General features: G+C 41.6%; 1 protein-coding gene and 4 non-coding genes across 5 annotated transcripts; all 5 read left to right on the top strand.

Annotated features, from left to right (window-relative positions):
- Positions 1–207: 207 nt before the first annotated feature.
- ahcy (adenosylhomocysteinase) lies at positions 208–15,017 on the top strand. Its single transcript, XM_075460165.1, has 11 exons — positions 208–333; positions 2,714–2,904; positions 4,721–4,796; positions 5,451–5,603; positions 6,775–6,887; positions 7,059–7,266; positions 10,966–11,053; positions 11,144–11,261; positions 12,539–12,661; positions 12,830–12,901; positions 13,786–15,017. The coding sequence occupies exons 1-11, from the start codon at positions 306–308 to the stop codon at positions 13,915–13,917; spliced, it is 1,302 nt and encodes a 433-aa protein (XP_075316280.1). The 5' UTR covers positions 208–305; the 3' UTR covers positions 13,918–15,017.
- Positions 4,283–4,417, top strand: LOC142377986 (small nucleolar RNA SNORA17). Its single transcript, XR_012769581.1, has one exon. It is a non-coding gene; the product is annotated as a small nucleolar RNA SNORA17 (small nucleolar RNA).
- LOC142377987 (small nucleolar RNA SNORA17) lies at positions 6,540–6,679 on the top strand. Its single transcript, XR_012769582.1, has one exon. It is a non-coding gene; the product is annotated as a small nucleolar RNA SNORA17 (small nucleolar RNA).
- On the top strand, positions 7,437–7,572 carry LOC142377985 (small nucleolar RNA SNORA17). The gene has a single exon (XR_012769580.1). It is a non-coding gene; the product is annotated as a small nucleolar RNA SNORA17 (small nucleolar RNA).
- On the top strand, positions 11,394–11,529 carry LOC142377996 (small nucleolar RNA SNORA17). The gene has a single exon (XR_012769591.1). It is a non-coding gene; the product is annotated as a small nucleolar RNA SNORA17 (small nucleolar RNA).
- Positions 15,018–27,404: the final 12,387 nt, after the last annotated feature.

The following is a 27,404-nucleotide window of genomic DNA, read 5'->3' as shown; positions in this document are numbered from 1 at the left end:
AAAACTTGCTCCAACCACACAAAAACACTCAACGTCGCGTCACCACAATTCACGTTACGATTGGTCAGCTGGTTTGAGTCTTATCCAATCAGATCCTTCATTTGTGGGGCGGGCAGCTGCTTCAGCCAATAGGAATCCAGAGTAAATCCCGGCTCCAGTCGCCCAGTCGTGTAAACTCGTTGGAAATGTAGCTTCGACGATAAAAACCGAGCCGTCATGTTTCTTTCCCTCCCTCTCTCCCTCCGTCCGTCGGCCAGGCTGCAGCTTCTCTCAACCTCCCCGCAACAAAACACAAGAAAACAACCATGTCTGAGAAACTTAACTACAAAGTTGGTCAGTGGCAGTTTTTGTTTCTGTTATATTTCTGTACGTAGGTTGGTGGTTTGTTAGCAGGTCTGATGCGGAGCTTACGGCTTTCACAGCAGGCAAGAAGCTAATCGGCTACCGAAACAAATGCATGTGTACTCTTACGCGGGATTTGTTGGGTGTTTTGTAGCCTTTTCAGGCCCAGTTGCTAAAGTGAACTTATTAGCATGTGTAGCAAATATTAGTTCGTGCCGTATTATCATTACACAAGCCTCGTGAGTTGTTTTATCGTCCATCATATTAGCCTGTAATTCGTGGGGTTTTTAAAGGTTTTAATACTCAAAATAAGAATGAATCGGTATGTAACTACCGTACTTGCGCCCAGCACGGGCTTCTCTGTGAACTGAAAGTGCACTCCAAGCCCCTGGGTGATGTAGTTTCGTAGCGCAATGCGCCACAGCTTGCGCGCCGTTTCTAAACTCCATTTCCCATGATGACTTGCGCTTCACCGCCAGTTTGTGCATGAGTGACAAGAACAGCCAGGAGATTAAGCTAGAGTTTGTGTAGCTGCTTTAGCAGTAATGCTGGAATTGCACGTGGTCGCCGTGTCGCTGGTGAAAGGCAATTTTAAAGATGTATTTAGTTGCACAAAGTCTCTGACATATAAGACCGCTTTCTTTCTCAATAATTAATCTGTGTTTAATCGATTCCACTGGCATACAAAATATATGTAGATATGTTGTTCACACTTTACATTAAAACATTTAATCCCATCAAAGCAATCAAAAAATATCCCTTTAAAAGTACCAGGAGTTGCATGAAAGAGAAGCATTGTGCATTAATACAAATGGATATTTAAATATGTTTTGACTATATTTGAAGGACGCCTTTTGTAAGCGTCGGTCTGTACGTGTGAAGCTGAACAAGTTGCACAAAGCGCAGCTACCGGATCAAATAGGCTTTGGGGCAAAGTCTGCACTTTGTCCAAGGACCAGTTGTAGCCAAAACAAGGTCAAGAGTTGAACTTAATTCACGCGATGCCACAAAGTTACTGCAAGTAGTCAATCAGTGCAGAAAACTAATCTTTCCTGTGGTCTCAAGTGGGGAAATGTAAATTTGAGAGATGAGCCTACTCAGCACTGTTGCATGTTCTGATACTAATAGTCATTGGTAAGCACTTCTGGTTGACAATGGAAAGAAACAAATTGACTTAAGTCAAACCGAAAGAGGGCTTTTTGAATGCATGTTAGTCTAAACCAAAAATCGACCTTCTGATAAAGGCCTGACTCAAATGGGCCTAGTTGCTGCAGATATACTCCAAAAGTCAACTTTTTTTCTTTTCTTTACATATTTTGCAACAGTAAAGCATAACCGTGTATTAATACAGCTAAATTCCTGATAAAGGTGCTGTTGTTCATATGTTTTTAGATTCTTTTGTTTGACTCAACACTGCAGAAACTGTTCTGACACAGTCCATAGTGTTGTGGCCCTGGGCATACTCCAGTTCATAGCTTTATTCGCCTTCTGTACATAAATACCTGGACATGGACGGTGGTCCAGATGAATATTGAGGTCGAGCTGTAACAGCAGCTTGAATCAACTGTGCATGTTGTCTCTTATTTTTGTCATGCGCTTTTAGCCAAGTCAAACCGAGACTGCTCAGTGTGCTGTGCTGGCTCAGATCGACAGACTTATTTCATATTCTGATTAATTTGCTTACTAGATAGGGGAGTAAATGTGTGAACTATGTGGGGTCTCATCAGGATTAGCCTTGTTGGGGGAAGCGTAGTGAGGGCACTTTACCAGCAAATGAGCTAAGATTTAGATTAGAACATGCATGTTTTTGGGGGTTGTTGGTGAGCTATTCCCAAAGAATCTTGCAGCTAACGACATGCCTCTTACCCTTATTTTGCACAATCAGGTTTCAAGTGCAGTTATGGAAGTGTTCTCTACTCTACAGTGAAGAAAAATGTGCAGCAGCTGTTGTCTAATGAAAGGAGTCGCTGTGTGGATTTGATGCTGGGTGAAAACCTGTTGTCACAGCTGTGCTTGTGTAAATTTTCCCACTGCGACAGGGTGACAAGTCACTATTTTACCCTCGTCCTGTGTCAGTATTTGCTATCATTAGTTAAACAAACGAGGACATTTAATCTCTTTTAACCAAGAGCACGAAGTTGCTAATCTAAGAGTTGAGCAAATTGGATATGAATTTAATTGAAACTGTCGTTTTTAATGTGACTTTTGATCAAAATGAAACCGTGCTGATATGTAGTGAAAAGATTATCCAACGGGGTTGAATAAAATTAGAACAAATATGTGACTTTTGTAACAAACCTGCTGAAAGTGCAGGAGCCAGAACGCTTAATGCAGAAATCCCATTTTGACACGCTGCCGTCTCTCCCTTAAGCCGACATCAGCCTGGCGGAATGGGGACGCAAGGCCATCGATATCGCCGAGAATGAGATGCCGGGTCTCATGAAGATGAGGGAGATGTACGGTGCATCCAAGCCTCTGAAGGGCGCCCGCATCGCCGGCTGCCTCCACATGACCCTGCAGACCGCCGTGCTCATCGAGACCCTCACGGCCCTCGGAGCTGAGGTGACATTTACCTGCTGTGTCTCCGATGACCATTCAAGATTTTTCAGCGTTTTGTTTCCACTCTGTGACAGATTTATTGAAGGGAGAATGGAGGCAAAGCTCTGTCATGTATAGCTCTGTTAAATGTAAATGTATTTTATTTATACAGCCCTTTACAGACAGTCCTTACGATGTACCAAAGTGCTTTACAGCAGGTAATAAATAAAGAGAAGAATAAGTAAAAACAATAAAAGAACAGTGAAAGCAATAAAATACAACAAAATAAGTGTTAGAGCTTTTATAAGATTATTTATTCACATTAAAATGTACAAAAAAGAAAAACGTTTGAGACAGACGGACAGAAAATAACACGTTTCTCCTTTTTAATTAGGAAATCCAACATATCTGGTCTCGTACAGTGAGTGTAGACTTTGTTTCTGACATCTTTTAGTTGTATGTTTGCCGCATTTTTCAACAACACGAGGTTAGGGGTTGGGGTAAGGCCTCTGCCTTGCTCAAAGGTGCTCCAGCAGTAGTTACCGAGGGGGACATAATTATTGATCCATGTGCTGGTACAAGCTGGGCGTGGGGATTTTCTTTCTCCTCCGTTTCTCAAGGCCGACATGGTCTGTTATCACGTTGGTTTAATCTGCCTGACCAGGACTGGCCTCATCCTGCGTGGACCTGCACTCTGAAAGGCAGCAGAGAGCAAACCTGCTTTCTCAGGAGGGTGGATGTTAATCCTCAGCAGGTTTTACTTCTTTGTCGGCCTCTGTGTTGACTTTCAGCCTGGAGCTCGCTTTGCATTTCGTAAGCTGCTGACGGGAAGCGGGTTAGTGCAGAAACCACTTTCACGTGCAGATTTCCTTTTCGTAATTTCATTAAACCTGCCACAGCTCATGTTGCTCAGTAGATGGCAGCATCGGTGCAATCTGTTGGCTTCCTTACCGAGGAAATTGTTTTTGAATTGGCTCTATATGAATGAATTGGATTATTTTATAAATAATTATGATTACAATGAATTGAATTCCAATTGGCTTGAATTGGACTTTATTATTTAAGTGCCATTGAGATGACATTTGTTGTATTTGGCGCTATATAAAATAAAATTAATTGAATTGAAATCGTGTCGGTGTCCAGTTGGGACCAGACGCAGCCGGCCCTCATACTTTGTCTCTTAAAGATTAACTATATTTATCTTCTGATGCCCTTTGCCCTGTTTCACTTAAACAAACTAACCAAATGATATTTGCTGTAGCCACAGAACCTCGCTTTTTAAACGAAACTGCCTTACACTGGATCCACGATGAGCGAAATGCAGTTTTCATGAAAGAAATTGCAGGATCTTTATCGTCCAAATTTGCTTGAGTGCATCTAATGCTGTTGCATTTGTTGTTTAAATGCCCCTTGAGGCGTTGCAGCCCAACTGTGAGTGTTGCAGCTGTGTCATAAGGTGGCAGAGAGCGACTGGTGGTGGTCTGCACTGAGACTCGACGACACATTGAGGACTCGGAGTGATTTTTCACCATCCACAGTTAAACTCAAGAGACGCTGTTGGTTGATAAATCACCCAGATGCATGTACATGTTTGTTATAGCTCACTAACTAAACCGATGGACGGATGAACCAGCAATGATCTCTTAATTCTGCTTCTAGCAGGATTCTATTTTATTTAATAAGATACTGGATGTTCTAAAATGAGGTTACTGGAAGCATGAATGAACAGCCAGGTTGCTGAGGTTCATGGTGGTTTACAGTTGGATGCATTCGAGTGTCAGCTGAGCTCGGTGTGAGTGTCGGTGTGACTCTGTTCTGATTCGCTTCTGCTCCTCCTCAGGTTCAGTGGTCGAGCTGCAACATTTTCTCCACTCAGGATCACGCTGCCTCCGCCATCGCCAAAGCTGGCATTCCAGGTAACACGTCTGTTTGCTGTGACTCATGTATAGAATAGAATGATACTTAATTCATCCCCCAATGGGGGAAATTCAAATTGGTCAAGTAGCTCAAAAAATTATTAATATTTACTATGTATATTAACAACAACAATGATAATACCAATTCTAATAAAAATACTACTAACTAATAATAATAATACTAGACTAAAAAAATAAAAAAATCAATCAATTTGAGAAGAACTCGGCAGTCACTGTTTAAAAAGCCTGATGGCTGTGGGAACAAAGGACCTCCTGAACCTCTCAGTCCTGCCAGGATGCTGTGGAGAGGATGTTTATTGTTCTCCAAAACAGAATACAATTTCCTCCTCATCCGTTGCTCCACAGCACTGAGAGGGTCCAGCAGTATATGTATGTATGTGTGTGTGTATATATATATATATATATATATATATATATGTGTGTGTGTGTACACACAAAAAAAGACTTGAGACTAGTTTTCTGATGCCAATCTGTCAAGTTTTTCCCCAAATCGGCACTAAAAATAGAGTTTATACCCTCAGACCTTCACAAAGTCTGTCTGTGTTGAAAGATGAAAGCATTTTAAAGGAACGGCATGAAATATTCTCACCTGACTCTTCCAAAGATGGAAAATGACTAAGCATGTGTCTCCAGTGTACGCATGGAAGGGAGAGACGGACGAGGAGTACGTGTGGTGCATCGAGCAGACGCTGTACTTCAAAGACGGTCAGCCCCTGAACATGATCCTGGACGACGGAGGAGACCTCACCAACATGGTTCACCAGAAGTATCCCAAACTCCTGGCAGGTTGGTTTCACGCACCGATGGAAGCACTCGCTGTTGGTCTTCTTTAAGAGGCTTGGACTAAAACAGTGATACTCACTATTTTAATTTTTTTTTTTTTTTTCAAAAGAGCCACATTGGCAGAGTAAAATCAAGGGAAGAGCCACTTTTACGACAACATACTAAAGTCCCCTTTTGCAAATATGCATTTCTACATATAAAACATCCCACAAAAAAAATAACACAGCCAATACATTTTCAATTAAGACCACATTTACCTTAATACTGGGATGAGCGGAAGCTGGCATGCATGTGCTCGACTTTCTTCATGTTGTATTTGTAGTTTGTTGTTGTAATCACAGTGAGACATTCAGGATGAGCATGGTTTTTGGGCTGGTTTTTGCCCTTTTTTAATTAAAAACCGATCCATTGTGCCTGCATCTCGCGCTGGCTAAAGGAGCTAGCGTGCTCTGCGGTCAAGTGTGACGGTGGTTTAAGCTGCGTTGCCAGGTTTAACAGTGTGCCCCCTTTAGTAAACACCATTAAGCCTTAATAAAAATACTTAATACTGTGCAGTATTCGCTGTATGTTATTTGAAATTTTTTTATTATTGTTACCATATTGTTATAAGCTACTGTGCGAGCTACCAATTAAAGCTTGAGGAGCCGCATGTGGCTCGCGAACCGCGCAATGAGTATCTCTGGATTAAAATCTACAAGTTGTAGGTTTCTAAATTTTACTGCATGAAGTAACCAGGTTTTTGTTATTATACAGTAGAAAATAATTTTATTGGAGAACTTGTGCAGACTTTTCATGCAAATGCATTGCTGTCAGTGCCCCTTTTTACCATCGGTCACAAATGGTTAATAAAGGATAGCAGGGTAAACGCGTCATTTAAAATTTGAAAGCGGCCTCCAGCTCGTTATGAAACACGTCACCGCGTGTTCTCGTACTTGTTTAAATGCCCCTTGAGGCGTTGCAGCCCAACTGTGAGTGTTGCAGCTGTGTCATAAGGTGGCAGAGAGCGACTGATGGTGGTCTGCACTGAGACTCGACGACACACCGAGGACTCGGAGTGATTCTTTTTCACCATCCACAGTTTAACACACGGCTGCGCTTGTGTTCATAAAGCCTGAGCTCTTCTCTACGCTGTGCTTCTGCTCTGAAATTAAAAATCCACATCGATGTTCCTCAGGTATCCGTGGAGTGTCGGAGGAGACCACCACAGGTGTCCACAACCTGTACAAGATGTTTAAAAAGGGCGAACTGAAGATGCCCGCCATCAACGTCAACGACTCGGTCACCAAGGTAACCAGTCTCAACCTTTAATCCACTGACGTTGCATCCTGTGACCCGTAGCTCACCTTCTTTGTACTGAATGAGACGTGAGGATCGCAGGTGGAGCTCGTCCTGCTGGAAACCCCCCCCCCCCTTTTTTGAATATCACTGACACGTGTCCATTTGTCGTCCCGCTCGCAGAGTAAGTTTGACAACCTGTACGGCTGCAGGGAGAGTCTGATCGACGGCATCAAGCGAGCCACCGATGTCATGATTGCCGGCAAAGTGGCCGTGGTGGCGGGTTACGGAGACGTGGGTAAGGGCTGCGTCCAGGCTCTGCGGGGATTTGGCGCCCGCGTCATTGTAACGGAGATCGACCCCATCAACGCCCTGCAGGCTGCTATGGAAGGTAGGTGATGGTTAATAATGTTAAACCTCAGTTAGGAAGTCGTGAAACATGGTTTCCCCCTTCTGTGGTCCAGTAGTTGCCTCTCAGTCAGGCTCCAGCTGTAAAGGCAAACACGGCCTGATGTTTTCGTTGGCTTTAACTGACATTATTGCATGTCATGGTAATTATTTCATGCCCCTTGAGGCGTTGCAGCCCAACTGTGAGTGTTGCAGCTGTGTCATAAGGTGGCAGAGAGCGACTGGTGGTGGTCTGCACTGAGACTCTACGACACACCGAGGACTCGGAGTGATTCTCACCACCAACACTCAACCCGGCGCCCCTCTTTACTGCTCCCGCTCTGCTTTGCAACTGTAGGAAGAGTAGAGCCGGGTGGAAGTGGGACTGGGCCTTACGTCGCCTCCACGCTTACACATTTTACAATGAAAACCATCTTTGTCCGGATCGGCCTTTTTAGTGTTAAAATTGGCTTTGTTCTTAGACATTATGAATGAAATAGTCTCAGTACTTTTCCATGATGACCTAAAGTGATCCAGGAGTAGAAAGACAAAACAATTAGGAAAGCCTGGGAAAGCAAGGGCAGATTCACACACACACATTGTTTTGGGCTAATCCAGAGAATATGACGAAGCATGTTGAACCTACTCATGTCCAATCATACTCGGTCGAATGTGAGTCCAACCTATGCAATAAGTACAGATAACAGGAAATCAGGGCCCAGGCTGACAGACTTCCTGCGGGAGCTCTGTTCCACTGAGCCCAGCGCTGATATGCTTTGACGTGTGACTACAAATAAACACTTCATTTTCACTTGAATTACTTCGGTCCGTTCTTGAGCCTCCTACTAAAACAGGGTAGCCGCGGGGTCTTAAAAGTCTTAAAAAAGTCTTAAAAAAAATTCCCCCGATTTTAGGCCTTAAAAAGGTCTTAAATGTGTGTCACGGGTCTAAAATGTCATACATAGGTCTTAAATTTCTCTGGTCTATTTTTCCCCCTCAACCGATCTGTAGCGAATTACGAGCAACGCAGAAAACGTGAACGAACCACAGCCCCATGAACGTCAAACATGAATAACAGAGCGCGCGAACGTGAATATGGAGCATGAGCACACAGGTCTCGGCTAGCCTGACAGTTCGTGAGTACAATGACAGTGACAGTGACAGCGCGCGTGAGCCAACCCGCCCGGCAGTTGGTGGTCAGTTGTTTCGAAGATGGGAAAGTGCAAATTCAACCCGCAATGGCTAAGTGATCCAAAATACAGCAGCTGGTTGCTCGCGGCCCCGGAGACTGACGTGGAGGCGAGATGTAAGTGCTGTCGTAAACAATTCAAACTTACAACATTAGGTCACCTTGCCCTGGACATGAGGAGCGCAAAACATGCTAAGCTAGCTCAAGAACGTCAACCCTTCTTTGCTGAACTTGGCCATAGCAGATATATTTGCGAGCAGTAGCAATGAACATGGAATGCCATTTTGTTATCGATCACAACAGTAGCTTTACGTAGCTGTTCTGAAGCAGTTCCGACTAATGCTAAGATGACAACAGTGCTTTATGTTACAAAGAAAATGGCGATGTATTTTGGTGTGCTACAGCGTGCTTAGTGGCTTATTTCTGTGACATGAGAGGTCAGTGGTGAATGTTGACGGCAGCTTTGTAAAACTCGTATGAATCGGTGAATCACAGGAGGACAACTTCTCTCGTTAGCGGTATTTATTCGGGACAAAACGCATGACAATGCAATGAAGCGCATTTTAAATCGCCGAAAATATTGTACTTTGTACTAAGTACAGTAGTCAAAAGTACACTTTAAGCATATGTGTTTTCAATTACTTGACCTATCCACAATATGTACAGTGACTGCTCTGCATGACCTGTGAAATAACATATTTTAAACTGATTTGTGTACGTGGTGTTTTGTGTCCTAAAGGGGATCGAACCCCCCAGGGTCGTGACCCCAGTCTTAATTTTCATTTTTTGTGGTCTTAAAAAGTCTTAAAAAGGTCTTAAATTTCATGTGGTCAAACCTGGGGATACCCTGTAAAAGAACCGTATCTAATATTAGCATCATTTCAAATATAATCTAACAAATGGAGAGCATGACACCTAATCCTGACTGAAAGCGAGCGAAACTGACGCAATAAGACGACGAAATTTCGCGAGGGTGTCCTGATATGCAGCGTGACGATTTTTGTCGAGTGATTCTATTGGTTCAGAAAGTACTCACTTGAAACACAGGTGGTTTTGTGGCACAAAGGTTTTGTGTTCAAAAGTACATTCTGCATACTCATCGATCAGATAGTATACAGAGCATTTACCCACAATGCATTTCGCTCCTGCCCGAGCCGAAATCAGCCGGCCTGAAGCTGATTTCACTTAAGCTCTAAACTTTGTAAACTTTAGCAACATTTGAAACATTTTCAGGTGAGAAAGTAGTCGTTTAGATCCCCAACGTGTTAAATCTGACAAAATACCGGCTATTTACAATTTTGTTCCCACGAATTCGGCGCTACTAAAGCTAGCCACAGTGAGCAACGCACTTCCGGTTATTTTCACAAAATAAAATACCCGTCACCTTTTTATCATAGGGAAAGCTATTAGGATGCAATTGGTGCTTTTGTTTTGAAAACAGGAAGTGAACCTACCCTCGTTGTAGCTAGCTTGAAACTGCCGTTTTGACAGGAAATGACGATTGGTGACGTCACGCTACGTTGTATCTTGGGTAGTTTGAGTATGAGTAGTAACCTCATGATGCATACCCAACATTTCAGAGAATCTAGTATGCATCCAGGAACTTAAAAAAAGTTAAAGTTAGTATGAATAGTAGAGGTAGGCGGTTTCGAACACAGCCATAGAGTTCTCTGGCTCCCTTCGGTTCAGATCTTTGTGGGACGGGTGTTTGGGGTCATGAACCATAGGGTGCTGTTCCACGGCAAAGATCAGCTTCTCCTCGTCCATTATTCCCTGAATTGATGCTGACCTGTTGCTAACTAGCTTGTCAACAGGAAGCAGCATGTTCATTTCAACCAATAAGAAGTGTTTAGGGGCGGGGCGCCGCCACGAAATGTCATCCCAATAGAGACTGCGTGGGTTTTTTTTTTTTTTTTTTAAATGCAAGAGGTCGGCGTGATCGCTGGACGGAGCGAGTTCGCTCGTGGCCTGTCAGAACAGGCTGATTGAAAAGTACACATTCTAATCACTTTTTATCGCTTGCTCACTCACATTCAGTCAGGATAAGGTGTGAGGATCTCAATGTAAACGGAAAGCAGAGATCTGCTTTTTATCTTAAAGTTTTAATCCGTCTAGACTAAATCCAAACTTAAAACCAAAACTGAGTTGGTAGCCCTTCTGCAGGTCTGTATTTACGGTGTTAAAACCACAAAACTGTTGATTGTGGATGTAAATGTTTTAGAAGTTATGCCTTTTTTTCATTATACCTGGTATTCCCCCCCCTTTGGAAACTCTTTGATGGTCCGACCTGGAAATGTAGGATCTGGCCTCAAAACTGAGCTTAATTGTACTCATAAATCTTCATTTACAAATGTTTATACTTGCATTGCAGGTAGATTATAGTTCCTTACTAAAATGTCAACAAAGTCTCATCTGGAGCTGTGAAAGAATCTTTTTTTTTTTTCTTTTTAACTGCTGCACATGACTTTAGAAGTGGGACCCTAAAGAAAACCCCTGCTCTCTGTTGCCCTGCAGGTTACGAGGTTACCACCATGGATGAGGCCAGCAAGGAAGGAAACATCTTCGTCACCACCACCGGCTGTGAAGACATCATCCTGGGACAGTGAGTCTGAGCCGTCCGGTGGACGCTGAGTCTTTCTGAAGCGTCTCCTTATTTCTTTGCATTTATTTACGGTGCGTCTTTACCCTTCAGTCACTTCGAGAACATGAAGGACGACGCCATCGTTTGCAACATTGGACACTTTGACTGTGAGATCGACATGAACTGGCTCATCAAAAACGCTGCTGAGAAGATCAATGTTAAACCTCAGGTAGTAAAACGTTGTTTCCCCCTTCTTTGGTCCAGTAGTTGCCTCTCAGTCAGGCTCCAGCTGTAAAGGCAAACACGGCCTGATGTTTTCGTTGGCTTTAGATGACATTATTGCATGTCATGGTAATTATTTCATGCCCCTTGAGGCGTTGCAGCCCAACTGTGAGTGTTGCAGCTGTGTCATAAGGTGGCAGAGAGCGACTGGTGGTGGTCTGCACTGAGACTCTACGACACACCGAGGACTCGGAGTGATTCTCACCACCAACACTCAACCTGGTGCCCCCCTTTACTGCTCCCGCTCTGCTTTGCAACTGTAGGAAGAGTAGAGCCGGGTGGAAGAGGGACTGGGCCTTAGGCCGCCTCCACGCTTACACATTTTACAATGAAAACCATCTTTGTCCGGATCGGCCTTTTTAGCACCATTTCAAATATAATCTAACAAATGGAGAGCATGATGATAAAAAAGCAGCGATCTGCTTTTTATCTTAAAGTCTCAGTTTTAATCAAGACTAGGGCTGGGCAACGATTAAAATTTTTAATCTAATTAATCAAATGATTTCCCTGATTAATCACATTTAACGCAAAATCCCAAAAATGAATTCAAAAGTAGTGTATAGCTTTTAGCATTTAGTTTTATTTTAAATGTGCTGCCATATGAATGAAAGTGCCATAACATTTGTTGTGCAAACACACTTTTAACATCAGCATCTTTCTGTAGTTTTTATGTAGAAGCCTCGCTCCACTGTCTGTTTCCTTGAATGACTTGCTGCTATCAGTTGTGTGTTTTGCCTTTAAGTGATATTTTAGACTGGAACTACTACGCTGAGAAGACAATTCAACTTGGCAGAGTTTACAGATGACTTTGGTTCTGTCGACTCCGCCGTCTGGAAGAACTTTAACATGAAAACGGCCAAGTAAATAAAGTAACGCAGAATAAAACCTGCGTTAATGCGCGATAAAATATTTATTGGCGTTAAATAATTAACTCGTTAACGCGATAATGAGTTAACTCATCCAGCCCTAATCTAGACTAAATCTAAATCCAAACTGAGTTGGTAGCCCTTTAGCAGGTCTGTATTTACGGCCTTAAAACTACAGAACTGTTTTGTGGATGTAAATGCTGCAGAAAGTTGTGCCTTTTTTCATTATGTGTCAACGTAGACTGAGCACCATAAACGTAGTGCAGCAGCCGCCATCTTATCTTTATATGATGTGATGAGATTTGCTCCGTAGCTGAACTGCCCCCAAACGGCTGCTGATTGTCCTCCTCGCTCTCAGGTTGATCGCTATCGTATGAAGAGCGGTCGTCACATCATCATCCTGGCGGAGGGCAGACTGGTCAACCTCGGCTGTGCCATGGGACACCCGTCATTCGTCATGAGCAACTCCTTCACCAACCAGGTAGCATGTGTTCAGATTTATGTCCTTTTTAAATGAGGCGCAACATGGTTATTTATTTATTTTCCTAAGAAATGAAAATGAGCATTTAGGTTTATTTATTTTTTTTGGCATATTAAAAACGATGCTGTTACTGCAGTTTTGTAGCTTTATTTCTGTCCTCTCTTGTAGGTTCTGGCTCAGATCGAGTTGTGGACAAACACATCGAAGTACCCTGTGGGAGTCCACTTCCTGCCCAAGAAGGTCAGAAAATGCATCACTCCTGCATACACTATTAAAGCAACACTCAAAGTGAATGGGGTGGAAAATATATATTTATATTTAATAAACTGCAGCCATGTAATCTAGAATATGTTCAGAGAATATAAAGCCAGCAGAGCTCTTAGATCCAAGGACTCAGGTCAGCTGGTCCAGTCCAGAGTCCAGACTAAACATGGAGAAGCAGCATTTAGCTGTTATGCTGCCAACAAGTGGAACAAACTGCCAGTGGAGATTAAACTTTCACCAAATGGAGAGATTTTTAAATCCAGGTTAAAAACATTTCTGTTCTCATGTAAATTAAAAGATATCGTGCAGATTTCATGCATAGACGCATGAGAAAATTCTGCACGATATCTTTTAATTTATCTGGACTGTTACTTATTATTTATTTTATGTTTCTCTTTATATTCTTTTATGTATTTTTAATGCTTCTTCCACTCCCTGCTGCAATGCTTTTATTTTATGTAAAGCACTTTGAATTGTTTTGTACATGAAATGTTTTATACAGATAAATTTGATTTGATTAATCCAGTCTGAAAAATTCTCTCCAGTTTCTTCAAATGTGGCTATAACTTGAATTATTGCTGCATGTTTTTACATCAGAATCATTGCATCAGGGGTTTGAGACCCAAGTTGATGGTCAATTTTAAACCTGAGCCCAAACGGACTGGGAGAGCAGTCTGCTGGTTAATCCAACAGACGGAAGGTTTAGACTAGATGTAACCAGCCAATCCGGCTCCAAGGGATGCAGTTATGCTTAAAGAATGCGTCCTCTATGCTCCATGCCTGTATAACAGAATAAAGAAGACTGTAAAATGTCCGTCGCACGGCTTCATTTTGCTCTCTATTTCTGTTTGTCTCCATAGTTGGACGAGCAGGTGGCTGCTGCCCACCTTGAAAAGCTGGGGGTGAAGCTCACCAAGCTGACGAACAAGCAGGCCAAGTACCTGGGCCTGCCCACCGAGGGGCCCTTCAAACCGGACCACTACCGCTACTGAGCCCCCTCTGAGCCTGGGGACAAGGAGGAGAAGGTGTGGCCAGAACTGGTGTCGGTGTTTTGGTGTAGCAGGAGTTGGTTGGAGGGTTTAACCAGGTCGCTCTCTGGGTGCCGAGTTTGGTTTGGGACTGTCGAATCTCAATGAATCAAGGATGCAGACAGATGGTTGTTTTTATTTTTATTTCTGCCCCCATTTAAATGGCCTTTTTTTTTTTTTTTTTTATAACAAATGCTGAAGACATTTACTTGCATCAGTGCTGATTCAGGTGATTACACATGAATAATTCTTCTGAGATCAAACCTCATCTGCCAACCAGTTGGAGTTGAGTAACTCCTGGTTTCAGCCAGACTTTTGCTACAAAAGCTCTGCAAACCTGCACCCACCCAAAGGTTCCACAGTAGCTTTTTTTAAGTTTGTAGACCGTGGTAGCCAACAAAAGGTACACATTTCTTTTACTCGTGACATTTAGCGCTTCTCGGCTGTCTCCTCTTTCTCATCAAACCTCTTCTGAAACACCATAAAGTGCTACTCTGGCTGTTTTTTTAAAGAAAATTGCTCTTGTTGTTTGTCATTCCCTCTCCATTTATGGAATAATGGAAACCCCCCCCGATATCTTGTCTTGTTGAAACTCCACTCTTTCAAGAAGTGACCTGAGATGGGAGCGAGTGTTTCTTTAAGTTGTAGGGTGGCCTTATTCCATTTCTGTTAGCACTTAATAAATCAAAGAAAACTGGACGTGGTTTACGGTTTATCAGAGTCCACTGGTAGAGTCGGGACATGCTCTGCTGCCAAAGTAACCACCAAAGCTCGTCGTGTTCTTGCCTGATCTGTAAAAGTCTTTTTTTTTTTTGTTGCCTAATTATTCTGTCATTGTAATTATTTAATTTGAATTGGAAGGGCCCAACTATGTGCATCGTCCCTCTCCTCAAAGTCTTTTCATTACTGTTGTCAACCGGGTTCTTGTGCTGTTGGGTGGAAATGGATCAAGGTGATGTGGATGAGGTTGTCTGTTGTCAACGGTTACAGAGTTCAGCTGCTCACAGTTGGATTGATGTTGAAGCTGTCGAATGTGACAATGAGAAATAAAACAGAAAAACTGACTCTTGCCTGTTTCTCTTCATCTCGATCGTGTGACGTCTGTTTGGAAGGACGTGTCGACTAAAACCAGCATTTCCTGTTTTGAAATCGGAATCAGAAAAGGTTTTATTGCCAAGTAATTTTTACATCCTGAGGAATTTGGCCTGGTCTGTTTGGTGCCAAAGTAATAAAATGTAAAAATATATGTAAATCAGTCGACACAGAGAAATTCCAAATATTAGGGCGTCTGAAGTCACCAGCCAGTTAAAAAAAACAAAAAAAAAACAGCCCTAGTATTTTTGAGTTCCACTTTTAGTGAGTCATTCTGATTTTTATTTTAAAATTGCATCACCTTAAAGCAATACTATGTAACATTTCTATCTTAAAATAACAGCTTGAAAAAAAAAATTGTGCGGCTAGAATGAGTTTTAATATTACGATTGGCCTGTCTCCTATGCCCTTCGGGGGTCTGAGTTGGAAAAACTGCGCTCTGTAACTTTGCTGGACCGGCCCGGGAGCTGAGCGGAAGTACTTCGACTTGCTTTCTGGCACACCTACTGCAAAAACAAATAGACCCCTCTCACGCTCCCAGGTACATTTGATTACTCTTACCTTCTCGGTCGACATAGCTGGCACCTTCTGACTCCTCGCCGGTTCCTCAACAAACGTGAAAGGGTGTTGTATTTACGACAGTGTAACCGTACATTACCTCCAAGCCTGTAGGGGGAGCTCCATAGTGGGCTTTTTGAGAAGTTACATTGTTTCGCTTTAAGTTGGCTCCACCCCCTCTGCTAAGCCCCACCCACTCACATCCACCCTGCTGGTCGGATGAAGCCAGCTTCTGGTGGAACTGTTCTGCTGTCAGCTGCTCTGAGGAGCATGCATCTCCCATCCAGCAGCAGCCTCAGAGGATAAACTCTGAGGCTAATGTTCCAGCAGAGTTAGCTAAAGACTGTGGATGTGCAGCAGCCACTGTTTTAACAACTTGGTCCAGTTCAACCCCGGACTGAAGAAACTGAGCCACAAAGGGATCAGTTCCAACTCTCAGAGCCTGAACTTCAGAGCAGGGAAATGGAAGCATCTGAGAAATAATTCCTCCTGGTTTATTTATTGATTTATTTCTTCCTTTAGCAGCAGCTAAAGCTAACAGCTTAGCTAATGAAGATGATGCACACCCAACTCCTAAGGAGTTGTTGTTACTTCTGAAAGATCAACATTATTGTTCCCACATTACTTTTATAGCTGAAGGTTTTCTTGTTGAACGGTTACATTCTGTAACTCAGACACCCTGCAGCTGTGTGGATAAGGTGTGTTTTCAACACAACACCGGTCCCCTCCTCACTCACGCTGCTAGATTGAACTTTTCTTACAGTTATGCATTGATTTTAAAAATAAATAAAAGCATAATATGCAACCTTTTAAGTATTACTGAAAGCATAACTTGGTAACATTGAACTTTACCTCTGCGCCCCTAGCAGCAGAGGATACTCAGGTGGGCACAGGCTAGTAACCATGGAAACTGTAGAAACGTCTGTATTGGACTCATCCTGGGTCAGGGTTGTTATTTTTGGGTCACTAATTATCAAATCAAATTTATTTGTATAGCACATTTCATGTACAGAACAATTCAAAGTGCTTCACATAAAATAAAAGCATTGCAGCAGGGAGTGGAAGAAGCATTAAAAATACATAAAAGAATATAAAGAGAAACAAATAAAATTATTTAAATTAATTTAAATACAAGCAACAGTAAGATATCGTACAGATTTCATGCATAGACACATGAGAAAAATGTTTTTAACCTTGATTTAAAAATGTAGTTTGTTCCACTTGTTTGCAGCATAACAGCTAAATGCTGCTTCTCCATGTTTAGTCTGGACTCTGGACTGGACCAGCTGACCAACAAAAGTTATGCATTCATCAACATGGTGCTTATTTTACTCCAAACACGATGTTTACCTAAACCCAGCTAAACATTTTCAAAAGAACTGCAAGGAAACACATTTATAGTTTATCTTTTCCGTTTCTGTGGTTGGTAGAATATCCAGAGATGCATCCAATCTGGGGCCAACACCCCACGTGGCCTAATGGATGAGATAACTGTGACCTTCAACCACTGTTGTGAGTTTTTGTTTCACAAGTTTTCTGTATCTGCTCTAAAATAAAAGTAAACTCAATATAAAATACAGAAAATGCACCGCCTAAACAAAGAGGTCCATGTCCGAATCGAACGGATAAGAGCCTGTACAGTAACTGATGCAGTGAGTAGCTTCTTACGCCTTAAATGACCCTGTAGGGAGAAATATCCTGCAGTCCTGGGGCAGATTTGACTGTTTCAAAAGGGTTTGACTCATTTGGTTTCCATCAAGCAATCAACTGAAACTACTGAAATTGGGTTTGGAGCCATCTTAACGCATAATACCTGGAAGGAAATCTTGTAATGTCACGATTGGAAATCACTTAAACATTAGCTGAAATCCAGCAGAAGATAATGGAGCTCACAGCACTGGGTCAAAGTGGAAGGAGCGTTTCCACGGTTTTACACGGTGCTCGGGGCTGTCAGTTTGGACTCTGGAACGACGGAAAAAGGCTATGTGTTTAAAAGCTGTGGTCGTGAGTCTACTCAAAGGATGAGTGAGCTCTGATCGCAATTTAGGCTAAACCGTAATGTTTCTGGCAGCTGGGACCACGTTTGGATGTGTTTTAGAAGACTCATCTACTGTACGAGTCCTGCAGGCATCCACCAGAGCTTCTGTTTTATTATCAAATATCAGATCGAGTCGGCCGACGAAACACAGACCAGACGCAGCAAATCGTGTAGAGGTTTAAAGCACGTGAAATCCTTTTTATTCACAGAACCACTCTGCTGATTTGATCACGGTGAAGGCTGGGTCTGTGTTACTTCCCATCTATCACGTTTCAAGATCTAAGAGAAGAATGACTCCCGAGTTTGAAGGGTTTGAAAATGGATGGTAGAGAATATAAAGTATTTAAGCTATAAAGTAGAAAATGACTGGTTTACAAGAGCTCTTAAAGAGCATCACTGGCTCTTCTGTCAGCTCATTAAAGAGTGTGAGCTGGCCCTGGTAATCATGGATAGTTCCACTAGTCTTATTTCACCAGAAGGTGGCAGCGTATATCCTCTAATAGTACTATCTTAAATACAGATGAGTGTAGTTTAATCCTACACACAATCTTTTAATGCATTTGTAAGACATATTCTCCAGCTTTCTTGACTCTTATCTGGGCCATTCAACACCAAGGAATGCACATATTCCTGTTCTTCATACTCACTGAGAATCTTGAGTTAAGGGTCACCTGGAGAAACGTTGGGATTCTGGGAAATTGGATTCTTATGCACCGAGTTCAGGTTCAGTAAGTATTTGAAATCAGTTCAAGTCCCACCGGACTACAATATCGCAACAATTTTTCATATATATGCAATTTAGTAGGGCTGGGCGAGTTAACTCGTTAATTATTTAACGCCGATAAACATTTTATCGCGCATTAACGCAGGTTTTATTGATTTATTTTTGACAAAAAAAATTTAATAAAAAAAAAATAATAATTGGGGCAGAACTTAAAGGTAGGGTAGGAGATCCTGGATCTTGAGTCCAGCGAAGCTGCATTTTGAAAATACACAGGTAAAAAGTCCCAACCCTTTTCTTCACTTTCCCCCCGAAGGCACGCCTCTAGAGTACATGAACGCGCACGAGCACGAAGGTGCACGAGCGCTGTTCTGACAGCAAGCATCGATCGTTGCCGTATTTAGTATTTAGTATTTAGTTTATGCTAACTATACGTTTAATAATGCTAGGTGCTAGCCAAGCTGGCTCTAGTTTAGCTTCCTGCCAAGCTTCTGGACGTTCACGGAGCAGGGTACGCGCACAGGGAGAAGGAGGGGGAGGGGGAGGGAGGAGCAGATTGCAGTTTGATAGACGGCATCAGTATCCAATGAACGGTCCGTTCACAATGATTGGATACTGTTTTTCCTAGATTGTACGTTCTAGAGGCCACTAAAACTTTTCATATTTGTGTCAAAACTTTTAATTAATTGGTTGCAATGAGGGTGTGAAGAGTATTTCAAGCAATATGTAAAAAAATGCTCCAGAAAAAGATCCCCTACCCCGCCTTTAACAATCTGTTGAAGAGCTCTATTTAATCTGAATGAGGTGTGTTGAAGCAGGGAAACATCTAAAACCTGCAGGATAGCGGCCCTCCAGGACCGACTTTGGACATCCCTGCTTTAATGGATAGGAAAGTTCAGAGAGACAGGAAGCAGGGGGCAGAGAGAGGGGGAACAACACGCAGCACAGGGCCGTCCGATACGGGACTCGAACCGGGGCCAGCTGCAGCAAGGACAATAGCCTCTGTACATGGGGCGCCTGCTCAACCCACTACGCCACAATTCATTCATATGGCAGTACATTTAAAATAAAACTAAATGCTAAAAGCTATACACTACTTTTGGATTCATTTTTGGATTTTGCGTACAAATGCGATTAATCGTGATTAATCAGGGAAATCATGCGATTAATTAAATTCAAAATTTTAATCGATACCCTAGGGTATCACCCCGACCCGCATCGCAACACCGAGAATAAAAATAATAAAATTGGTGCTGTCATGACTGCCGTACAATGTTTTATCACGGTGGTCAAGTAACCCTGCAGAGAATCTTGGGTTTGGAGTTAAAATGTGACCAATAAAAAAAAGCCAGACCGAAAAGGAAACAAGGAGGCAGACAGTTACAAAAAAAAACACGCACAGCTTCACAAAAGATAAGCAACATTCCTCTAATTATCTTGGCCCAGTTAGAAGTGTTCATAGCATCAAGCAGCAGCTTCAGGTGCTTTATCAGGACAAGTGAGGGATGTTTGCACTCACGTTTTGCTTTGAATTAGCTGGGTTCGGTCAGATTATAAGCTCTTGTTATTAACCTCTTATGACGCTACATTTTTACCTGCATAAGTTGAGCTGTCTGGACGCTTTAAGACCTCCTTGAATTAAAAAAAAAACAAAAAAAAACATCTAGCTTTTTCTTTAGCCTTTGAGGCATCCGGCTGCTGCCGCTTCCAGTCGAGATAATTCCTCGGCTGAGGCGGGGGCTGATACGGGCTCATAGCCATGCCACATTATGATTTAAAGCAGTTTTATTTTACTATTATAGCAATAGTCTTCCTTCGGTTGGAAATGACACCCAAATAAAACACCAAATCCAGAATGATTCCCACTCCTCAGCAGCAATGATGAAGCAGTCGAACAGTTCATACAGTTGTTTACAAGCTTTCAGGATTTTGGACCTCTCTTTTGTAGCGAGCCTCAGATATTTGAGGTTGGCAGGCTGCCTTGCTGTGACTCCACAGGTTCTCAGCGGGATTCAGACCACTCCAAAATTTTAATTTGTGAATCATTTCTTGACCACTCTGGCTCTCTGTTTAGTCTAGTTGGAATATCCAGTGCTGCCTGAGGTCAAATGTTTCTCCAGACTGGTGTTTTCTTTCTGTCAAGTAGTTTTCAAGGTTTATTTTTAGTTAAAAAAAAAAAGAGAAATATCGTTAACGCTTGTAATATAATGTCTCATCACTGTTTTATCACTCATTTAAAGCAGGTCCAGTCAGAAGAAACATTGCTCAGCTACAAACAAACCACTGTAAATCCAGCTTTAGTCTTTGCCGTGGGTCATAAGTGGCATTTATTTGTTATAAAATGATAAAACACCACACTGAAATTCAAGAAACTTGGTGGCGGCACAGGTTTGAATGTCTCTGAACAGTCAGATAAAAAGACTGAGAAAAAGAAAGCAATGCTAAAAGAGGGCATAGATTCAGAGCCCCTAAGACCCTCGGGCAGCCTTTTTACTACAGTTCTCTGTGTGCCTTCTACGGAAGCCCAGAGTGGACATGGTACGTATAAACTTTTTTTTGATGGTTTTCTAGAGATAACGAGATAATTATGTCGTTATCTCGAGAAAACAATGATTAATTTACAGATGGTTTTCGAGGCCACTTTTTCTCCCCAGTCTGCCCCTGTTTATATGTGTTTTATGTCTTGTAGAGATAACTTTCATATCAGCCCGCGTCCTTTAAGGAGACGGCCGGCTCGACTGCAGCTCAACAGGCGTTTACACCTCAGTGATCCTGCTGATATAGTCAACTTCATCAGTGACCAGCTGAGGGGACCAGGCCGTCTCCATGGTTACCAAATGACGCACGAGAGGTGCCGTTATCGTTTTCTCGAGATAACGAGATAAATAACTCGTTATCTCGAGAAAACAAAATGCTTGTCACACCAGCGGGATTTGCTTTGTGCATTTTCACAGCAGAACTGTTACACAAACGCTCCACATTCCATGTTTGATTCATAGGATACTTTATTCAGTTTTCAATGAAAGGGGGGTAACAATGGGTACACCTTTGCCAGAAATACATAAAGACATATAAACAGGGGCGGACTGGGGAGAAAAAGTGGCCTTGAAAACCATCGGTAAATTAACTCGTTATCTCCAGAAAACCATCAAAAAAAGTTTATACGTACCACGTCCACTCTGGGCTTCCGTACCTTTCAGTCATGTCATGAGGAAAAACCAAGAACTTTGAGCCCATTTAAAAGATGAGACATAGCACCTCAATTATCTGAGGATCTCTGCTCAGGCTGCTGCCCCCCCAGCACTCGGATTGGTTTGCAGATGGTCAGTTTCCCAGAGTTGGTTTGAATAACTAAGTTTTGGGTTTTGTCTGGAGACTTTTTTTTCAAAGCAGCATTTAGTAAAGTTGTTGGAACTCGAATCACTGGAGCTACATGGTTACATGGTTTCTGATATTACCAAGTCATAACATTTACAGACTGAAAAAACTAGGCCAAAGATACAGACGGACACATGTACAGATGTTTTGCAGAAGGAATTAACCACGGGCACGAAGACACGATCCCTGTGTTCATCAGCTGCAGAGGAATCGAGGGTTCTTCCACCTGTAGAGCTGAAAAGTTGTCTTTGTGTGAAGTGACACATGCATTTATTTTTTTTTTTTTAGTTTTGCTCTTAACTTATAGATCTGATGGCTTTCTTTCTACGTTTGTGTTTCCAGAACTGAGACCAAAATAATACAGATTTAATCTTTCTTCTTTATCTCAAATTCACATTCAGATAAATTTGCGCTTCTTCTCCAAGGTCTGTTTAGATAAGGCGTAAAGATGCCTTTAAATGAATAATTAGGGGAGTGCCCGCCTTGATTTACGGTTAAAAACGGGAGTGGAAATCACATGAATTACATTCATAAGTATTATAGGCTACAGAGCAGACAGCACAACTGCAGTTCATGTTGCTACGGAGACTTCAACGTGTTTTCCTCTTTGTTTGCACGTCTCATACATGTTTCATGTTTAGTATTTTTTGCAAAATAAAGCTGCAGGAAGATGTCGAGGGAAAGTCTTTATTTCTTAAGGATCACATAGATTTACAGCATCAGAATCGGATGCAAAAGAGAATAACGACATAACTTGGTCTGAGGTTTAGGTCCCTTGTGCCAGATCCAATAACTGCGTATTCTTTTTGGATTTAAACCGCTGGCTTTGATTAAATCAGCTTTCCTCCCCTGAGCTCCAAACAAGTTTACTACAAAGAAAAAAAGTTCAGGGAAAGGTAGGAAGAGAGAAATCAGGAGGGTTAGAAGGGAAGCGCCCTAGAGCTGCAGCATTAACCACTTCCACACAGATATTAAGACCAAATCAATTGAATTACTTTCTGTAATTGAAGCCGTGTATGAAATCAAATCTGCTGAAATATCTTCAACTCTGCAGCTTTTCAGGGCTTTGAAATCCCCTTTTAACTCCCTGTTTGGGTTTTATTTACCAACAGATGAATCTCCACTCCCCGCAGCAACATTTCTGGGAACAAATGCGGTCAACAGTTACTAAAATACACGATGCTGGAGCCAGATATTTTTCTGTGGATGGTTTAGTGGCTGTCACTGCTGCTGGTGAAATGGACACAAAACAGAAACTTTCCTGGCATTTTGTTTGCTCTGGTTTGTCGGCACTTGCGGTTTTTGAAGCTCAAATAATTCAATGTGAATGTAGAAGAATTAAAGGGACCTTTCTTTTTTTGTTTTAAGAACATATGAACAGTTTACTTTGCTGTCAGTTTGGAGAAGCACAAAGATTTCTGAGAGATTAGCCAATCTAACTGCTGCTCAGAGCAGAGCCACCAAATGATTGAATCTTCATCGTGCCACTGCAACACAGTCCGTGATCCATGTAAGACGGTTTGTTAGCAACGTGTGAAGGTAACACAGTGGAAGAATCTGCAATGCAGAGTTTGCACAAACCGAAATAAAATTTTTGAGGTTTGAGATGTTTTTAGATGGTGAAAATTTCCCCAAAAGTTCCCAACTTCAACCCAGGAAAAAAATAAAAACTAAATCAATAAGAAGTCTGGTTTCCTATGTGGGAGATAAAACATGATGCAAAGCACATGATGTAAAGCTTCATTAGTTAATGCTGCAAGTTAAGAGAACGATCTAACAGCTGAGATGAGAATTTGTTGTTAAAATCAATGAAAAAATACAAGAACAAAAGTTCTGACTTACCTTTCTGAAATACCGTGAACGCATCACGATCGGTGTTACAAACTGTTTCTAAATTGATTTAGTGAACGTCTGCTAAAAAAGTCACATGTAAAATTCACTTATTTGATGCTCGTTGCCTTTTTTAAGAAAAGTAAAAGGGGTTCATACACTGAGGGGTTTAAAAGTAGTTCAATCTGGTGAAAAATCTGCTGAATTGTACGGAAGCCCTAAATGGCCATAGATACATACATTTTATTCCATCCGTTTTCTCATGATAATGAGATAATTTTCCTCCGTTTACCCATGATAACGAGATAATTAATTCGAGATCGGTATATTAACTCGTTATCTCCAGAAAACAATGATGGTTTTCTCGAGATAACGAGTTAATTTACCGATGGTTTTCGAGGCCACTTTTTCTCCCCAGTCCGCCCCTGTTTATGTGTGTTTATATGTATTTCTGGTAAAGGTGTACCCATTTTACCCCCCTTTCATTGAAAACTGAACAAAATTATCTCGTTATCTCGAGAAAACCATCAGAAAAACGTTTATACGTACCACGTCTGCTCTGGGCTTCCGTAGATTTGGGATTATTTAGCCTGATTTAAGTTGTGGGTGGAGAGGGCGAGGGTCAGACTATTTCATTTTATTTGGAGCTTCTGTGACAGAACACTACCTTACACATTTTAAAGGCTCCCCGATTGACATATTTTAATTTGAAACATAAACACCAGAGATTTTCAGGAGAATGTGCCAACCATTTAAGCAAGTTTTTCTTCTGTTCTGTTCTCCCATTTTTTTTTTAGCTCCCTGCCTATGTCAGTCTGACTTGCATTCAAATAAAAGCCCCAAGCAGAAATTTGCACCACACATGCTGCACTGCACTTTGAGGAAAAACACAAAAAAAAAACAGAATAGTCAGAAAAGTTTTTAACTTGTCAGCCACAGAATAAGCGGAGCCCAGAATCTGCTTCGACTGCAGGAAAAATATAAACAAAACATCTGATTTATTTGACAAACTTAGAGCAAATTTTACCTCAACAAGGGTTTGTTCCATCTTCAGACTCAAACACTCTGTGAGATTCATGATGAGCAGCTCATGCAGATGTTGGCAACCAACTAAGTGTTTCTTTTTATTACAGACCCGTGAAAGCATTCACCTCACACTCTTCTCATTTAACAGCAAAGTTAACCTTGGATGTCCTGTAAATCATGTCAGGCTTGGATAATGTGACACTCTGGAGATTCGTTTTTTTTTTTTTTGATAGCTCAGAGCCACTCTGACTCTTGCTGGAGTTCTCTTCATGCAACTTAAAAGCATTCCTACCTTTGACCAAGTCCAACACGCAGAGGTGGGTAGAGCAGACAAAAATTGTCCTCAAGTAAAAGTACTGTTACTTCAGAATAATATGACTCAAGTAAAAGTAAAAAGGAGTCATCCAAATAATTACTTGAGTAAGAGTAAAAAAGTGCTCGGTGAAAAAATACTCAAGTACTGAGTAACTGTCGAGTAACGTCTGATTTATTTGTTAACACAAGCATTCAATCAGACAGACAAAAATACTAAATAATCATCTTTAGGCAAATTAGAGTTCATCCAATTGATAAAATAAATAAATAAATTAATTAATCAATTACAAAATAGCTTAAATTAAAATAATCCAGGTAAATTCAAGTACTTCAGTAAAAAATAAATGAGACTTAGGAAATGTTTAAAACATATGTAACCCATATGTAACCTAAAAAACAAACATTCACCTATCCATGGGGGGAAAAAAACGAGTTTAGGAAACTTAGCGCTACATGTTTCCTCAAGTTAGATGTTGAGTTTCTGCTGAAATGTGCGTTTGTTTTGGTTGACACAGAAGACACATAATGTAGCTGCTGTTTCTCACTCTTTGTAAGGTAAACATGCTTTCAGTATGAGGCCCCGTCTCATATTCAAACTCAAAAGTAACCAGCTCATTGTAGCCTAATGTAGCGGAGTAAGAGGACAGTTTCTGCTGCACACATCTACTCAAGTAAAAGTAAAAAGTATAGAGATTTAAAACTACTCCTAGAAATATAGTTTCTTCAAAAACATACTCAAGTAAATGTAACGGAGTAAATGTAACTCGTTACTACCCACCTCTGCCAACACAGAAAGCTCAGCTGCAGAAGTCAAACCACCGCTCAATCAGATCAGAGCGAGTACTTTCATCAGTTTTCCATCTTTAAGGCTGCGGTCGGCAACTTTTTTTTAGTCATATTAGCTTGAACTGTCACGGGATTCTGGAAGTAGAATATTAAATAGGCTGTTTAGGAAAAATAACGAAATCTGTAGCTCCCTCTGAAGCCTGTAATCATGCTTGCAAAAACCGAGCGCTCCCGGCTGTTTTTAACCAATCAAGTTAGGGTGGAGGAATCCTACCCGTCAATCACAGCTTGTGCACACGCTGCTGAGCGTGAGTCTGCCCCAGCTTGTGTGCGCGCACACTGGTGTGAACTCACGTGCACAACCTCGTCCACAGAGGGGGAGGGGTTTGGGGGGCGATTCGGAGCTTGTTAGAGGTTGGGGGAGGGACCTGAGAGTTGTATCAGTTCGAATTTTCCGACTTTCGACTCGGAATTTGGAAAACCTGCCGACAGCAGCTTTAATGAAAGATTCTCCTTCTGTGTCCAAGAATAAATTCTAACAAACGCACGGTTTAATGAAAAACTTCTACATGTTGTACATGGTTAGTCAAAATAATGCAGCAAAAGAACAGCGGACACACTTTAGATTTTAGAGCTAAAAGCACGCACACACAGCTCGATTCTAATCAAATTCTAGGCTTTTTTTCCTCATATAGAAATAAATGTCAAAACCTGCCACAAGTGCAAATTATGAGCTTTTTGAAATGATCAAAGTCTTTTTACCAAGCGCAGACCCAAGCTGTGCCATTGTGTCATTACATGAGATCAGCCATTGGCAAAATTGAAATCACCTTCTGTATTTACACCATCAATTCACATTCAGCCTTTTTGAGGAGACACACACACAACAATCCTTTTCTTTGCTTTTGATATATTCACATTTTTGCTCGCTTTGCCCAAGACAAATAAAGAAATATGCAAACAAATCACAATACATCAATTTAAACTCTCTGGGAGAAAAAGCTTGTTGTCGACTGAGAATCACAACTCTTTAGAATATTTTCATATTGATGAGGGGGGAAGAAATCAGCAATATGTTGATATACAGCTCCTTTAAAGTACTTTTCAATCTGCATCTAGAAATGTGGGTTGAGTAAGTTCTTAAGCTTATCGGTTTGATCCACTTCTTATCATTTTTTTTAACATGGAGTGACGCCTGAGAGTTTGTTCAGGCAGGCGACCCGAGCTGCTCTGCTGCCTCCAGCGCGATCTGTCTCACATTCCACTTGTCAAACATCTATTTAAGCTGCAAAGCTCTCTGCCTTCAACACAGCACAAGGACCCCAAACTTAAGTCATACACTCATCACTTATCATAAAGCTTATAAACATGAACGCACGAGTTGCCTGACTGAAATACATCATTTTCCTTTGCAAAAGAGAGCAAGTCTCTTTCTATAATTTTGGCAAACAATAACTACAAATATCTCATGGAAGACAAATCTCTTCACAGTCCCAGTTTGTCTTTATTTTTTTATGTAGATGTATAAGTCTCGCACACATTTGTCAGTGTAATCCCGCCTGTTCGTTTGTAAATCTTCGGATCCTAAGCAATAAATCTGGCTAAATATTTACTATTTACTTTTCTACCTTGCCAAGTTGTGTCTAAGTCGTGGTTGGAAAAAGTCATAATTATTCATGTCTTTAGCCTGCGCTGTTTCTCTTGTGT

The sequence above is a fragment of the Odontesthes bonariensis genome, chromosome 3, assembly GCF_027942865.1.
Source record: "Odontesthes bonariensis isolate fOdoBon6 chromosome 3, fOdoBon6.hap1, whole genome shotgun sequence".
Classification (NCBI taxonomy): Eukaryota; Metazoa; Chordata; class Actinopteri; order Atheriniformes; family Atherinopsidae; genus Odontesthes; species Odontesthes bonariensis.
Note: the sequence above shows the minus strand (reverse complement) of the source record. Positions and strands in the feature narration are given on the sequence as shown.

What these genes read in the sequence shown, in the direction of transcription:
- ahcy (XM_075460165.1), top strand. Translation starts at nt 306, where the DNA reads ATGTCTGAGAAACTTAACTACAAAGTTG. An exon ending in TCACGGCCCTCGGAGCTGAG is followed by an intron (nt 2,905 to 4,720) that starts GTGACATTTACC and finishes GCTCCTCCTCAG; the next exon opens with GTTCAGTGGTCGAGCTGCAA. An exon ending in GAAGACATCATCCTGGGACA is followed by an intron (nt 11,054 to 11,143) that starts GTGAGTCTGAGC and finishes TTTACCCTTCAG; the next exon opens with TCACTTCGAGAACATGAAGG.